General features: G+C 48.2%; 1 protein-coding gene across 1 annotated transcript; it reads right to left on the bottom strand.

Moving 5' to 3' along the window:
* On the bottom strand, positions 1–4,102 carry TMEM106C (transmembrane protein 106C; the record flags this gene model as incomplete). The annotated part of the gene is made up of 7 exons (XM_010165542.2): positions 1–145; positions 552–605; positions 900–949; positions 2,137–2,277; positions 2,377–2,536; positions 3,766–3,829; positions 3,937–4,102. Coding segments are annotated over 7 exons (780 nt in total), but the record flags the coding sequence as incomplete, so codon positions are not given.
* Between the last annotated feature and the right edge of the window lies 1 nt (position 4,103).

Here is a 4,103-nt window from a genome sequence, read left to right as displayed (position 1 = left end):
TCAGGAATTGCTCTTGGCTTTGGCTGTCAAGGACGAGGGCAGAGAGTCCTGGGCAGCGGTGGAGTTGGTGCTGCAATCCACATAGTGGTAGGTTTCCAAAGCGCTCTGCGTCATGTGGCCGATGTATGAGAGCTTCACTGATGTCCTGGGAGGGGGGAAAGAACAGTTTAGTGGGGACAGGACCAGCAACCCTTCTATCAAAATAAAAAACCCAGCAGGTTTTACACTCATCACAACTCCTCTTCCCCCTCAAAAGCTGCAGTTCCTCTCAGATTTTTGCTCAAGATCACTCACTGCAGCAGACAGGGAAACGCAGAGCTGGTGAGGACAAGCCCTGGAGTGCACCACCCCTCACATGAAAGCTCAGCACAGAGCAATCTGATGTCTTCTCCTCTCTATCTTACGTTTCACCCAACTGTGTCAACTGGCCTGGATTAAAAGCTGACACAGTGAACCAGGCTGGGGTTGGTTGCCAAGAAGGATTTTCTACCCTAGATTTGCTGTGGCAGCAATTCCCTTTTGAGTCAGGAGCTGAGCAGAGAACCACCTACCTCATGAAGATCACGATGTTATGTACCTTCACCTTGGGGAACGTGCAAAAGAAACTGGAAGAGACCAAAATAAAGAAATAGTTCATCTCAGGCTAAGCAGGGTTGCAGACATTTGCGTTTGTCGGTATTTTCTGATGGTATTTTCCCTTTGGTGACAACTCAACTCGAGACACGGTCCAAAAGCCACGTCACAACATCCCGACAAAGTGGCCTTTCAAGTCATTTCTAGCAAACAGTTACTTTCCAGGAAGTTAGCAGAAAACAAGTCATTTCAAGAGCAAATTCTAATTAGAGCCGCTTAAACCCACCCTTTTCCCCAGCTTTGTACAAAGAACAGTAAATCCTTACTACACGTAGGAGAAGGGCCCACCCAGCTCGGCCTTCACAGTGAAATTCACCTGGAAAAGAGAAAAGAAATTCACATGCAGCTTGAGTACTAAATTAAATCCATCGCTTTCGGAATCTTTCCTACGTATCTTTTAGCCGTGTGCATAAGGCACAGGCTACTGTTGCCATGAGACTAGTTTGCCAAGGAAAGCTTTAAGGTACAAGTAGACTGTGATATCCTGTCATTGTTTAACATCTTTATCCATGATCTGGACAAGAGGATCGAGTGCACCCTCAGTCAGTTTGCAGAGGACGCCCGGCTGGGTGGGAGAGTTGATCTGCTGGAGGGTCGGGAGGCTCTGCAGAGGGATCTGGCCAGGCTGGATCCATGGGCCGAGATGAATTGTATGATGTTTAACAAGAAAGTCCTGCTTTTGGGTCACAACAACCTCACACAGCGCAACAGACTCAGGGAAGAGTGGCTGGAAAACTGCCCAGCAGAAAAGGGCCTGAGGGTGCTGGTCAACAGCAGCTGAACATGAGCCAGCAGTGAGCCCAGGTGGCCAAGAAGGCCAAGGGCATCCTGGCCTGTACCAGGAACAGTGTGGCTAGCAGGACGAGGGCAGTGATTGTCCCCTTGTGCTTAGCACTGATGAGGCTGCACCTCAAGTGCTGGGTTCAGTTTTGGGCCCCTGACTCCAAGAAGGACATGGAGGTGCTGGAGTGTGTCCAGAGAAGGGCAACGGAGCTGGGGAAGGGTCTGGAGCACAAGTGTGCTGAGTTCCCTTGTGGCTGAGGGAACTGGGGGTGTTGAGCCTGGAGAAAAGGAGGCTGAGGGGAGACCTTCTGGCTCTGTCCAACTCCCTGAAAGGAGGGTGTAGAGAGGTGGATGTTGGTCTCTTCTCTCAAGTAACGAGCAATAGGACAAGAGGAAACGGCCTCAAGTTGCTCCAGAGGAGGTTTAGATTGGATCTGAGGAACAATATATTTACTAACAGTGGTCAGGCATTGGAACAGGCTGCCCAGGGCAGTGGTAGAGTCCCCATCCCTGGAGGTGTTCAAAAAGTGCATAGACCTGGCACTTCGGGACATGGTTTAGTGGGCATGGTGGTTTGCGTTTGACAGTTGGACTTGATGATCTCAGAGGTCTTTTCCAACCTTAATGATTCTATGATCATCGAGTTAATTCACAGTGGTGCAGAGGTTACACTTGATCTGGTGATTCTTATATTACGTAAATGCAACAAAAGACAATTACCAGTTTGTCACTCAGTGGCTGGATGCTGGAGACATTGGTGATCTGCTGGGTTCCCACCACTGTGTTCATATACTGCACCTGACTTGTCAGGCTGGTCACAGTCACCGAGTAGAAGTTGGAGTTCTTGATCCGTAAGGTGGCCTGGATGGAGAGAGCGAGATGATGTGAGTAGCAGCGACCTCCCTGGCAGCTCAGCAAAGAATTTATTCCCTCAGGAACATGAACACACAAAAACTTTACCGTGATGGCAAGAATGACAACAGAGTTCTTCTTGTCAAACCAAACCCGAACCACTTTAATACCATCATCATCCACCAGCACAGAGTGTGGGAACAAGAAGAAAACCACCAGTCCCGATACCAGCAGGCAGAGCAGCACCGACAGCAGGACATAGAGCTTCCTGGAAGAGGCAGGGAAGGGGTCACTTCTGTTGCCCTAACACCACGCCCGCAAGAGATCTTGTATCTGAAACCCAACCAAGCCAGCAAGCACCACGTATTTGTTCTTCCCTGGAAGAGACGCACAAGTGCTGCTCTAACACTTTCGGTATCTGAAATTGCTCAAACCAGTCGCCCTTTAAACAGTTTATTTTTTAGTAATGAGTAACCAAAGAATCATTTTTGCTCCCATAGTGTTTTCACAAGCTGGTATTTTTGCTGTTGGTACGGCAGTGTCTTTCGAAAAACCTCAGTAAAGGGTGTGGGGACGAAGGGTGTGAGTAGGATCATTGTTTCCACATAGGACCATTGTTTCCATGCTCACCTCGTGGTGGGATTTCAAAAGGAAGTATTTAAAGTCACACTTTAAATTGTATTTGTTGGCATACTTGGATGAAAACAAACCACTGGAAGGAGGAGAGGCTGCAGATCGGGCAAAGTGTTTAATTGTGGCAGTAAAAGACCTAAGAGCCCTGTTTGCTCTTTGTAAAGATGTAATTACTCTGTTCTGTTTGTGGAGATGTAATTACACACTGGTCTGGTTTTAACTGGGACAGAGCTGGGTTTCCTTTTTAGTAGCTAGAATAGTGCTGCGTTTTGTTTTCAGCCTGGGATTTGTTATGAGAGAAACACTGATAACATCCCAGTGTTTTCATTTTTGTTGCTGGAAGTGAAGGACTTCATGCTTTGTTAGTTTACAAGCGTGAGGTCTAAGAGGGCGAGGAATATTTAATTTAATAAGCTAAACTGGTGTTTGGCTCTACCAAGGGGCTGTTCCATCTCCTGTCCCCCATGGGCAGGAGATCCATGAGGGGCTCTTCCTCTCTTGCTCTCTCTGGCTTTGGCTCGGGCTCTGGCTCTCCCGGGATTGCGGTTTCAGTTCAGGATTGTCGCTGCTCTGGGATCATTATCTGGGACTGGGCCGGGCTGGGTCGGCGGGTGGTGAGCAATGGCACTGGGTGTCACTCATTTGACTATTTTGTTAGTGTTATTATCACTACTATTTTAATATTAGTATTACTTTAAGTTTTCTTTTATTTCTATTATTAAATTGTTCTTATCTCAACCTATGAGTTTCCTTACCCTTGCCCCCCAATCCTCTCCCCTGTCCCATGGGGGTGGGGGGAGTGGGTGAATGGCTGTGCTGGCTGCCAGCCCAGTGCTGCCCAGTGAAACCAGCACACACACTTACGTTCTCTGTGGACGAAGCCGTTGATCACTGTAGGGTATCAGAGCCACCAGCTCATTTACCTGCTCTGGAAGGCAAAAAGGAACAGGTTCACCGATTCCATACACGTGCAAAGTCACTCCTGTCAATAAGCAACGTTTTCTTTTTGTATTTAAGCTCAGGAGGAATCGTCACCTGTGGGAATGCAGCCAGTGCCTTGGCAAGTGGGACAGGTGATGCTGTCCTGACCCGTGAATTCAACATATGGAAACTTGGCAATGTCTTCCACACGGTCTCGGCTATCAAGTAAGTCGTCATCATCATCCTCAGCCTTCTTCCTCTGCCTGGGGGCAGCGTTATTA

This window comes from Antrostomus carolinensis, unplaced genomic scaffold (assembly GCF_000700745.2).
Source record: "Antrostomus carolinensis isolate BGI_N321 unplaced genomic scaffold, ASM70074v2 scaffold29383, whole genome shotgun sequence".
NCBI classification, from domain to species: domain Eukaryota; kingdom Metazoa; phylum Chordata; class Aves; order Caprimulgiformes; family Caprimulgidae; genus Antrostomus; species Antrostomus carolinensis.
The sequence above is the reverse complement of the archived record's forward strand: the minus strand, read 5'-3'. Positions and strand labels throughout refer to the sequence as shown.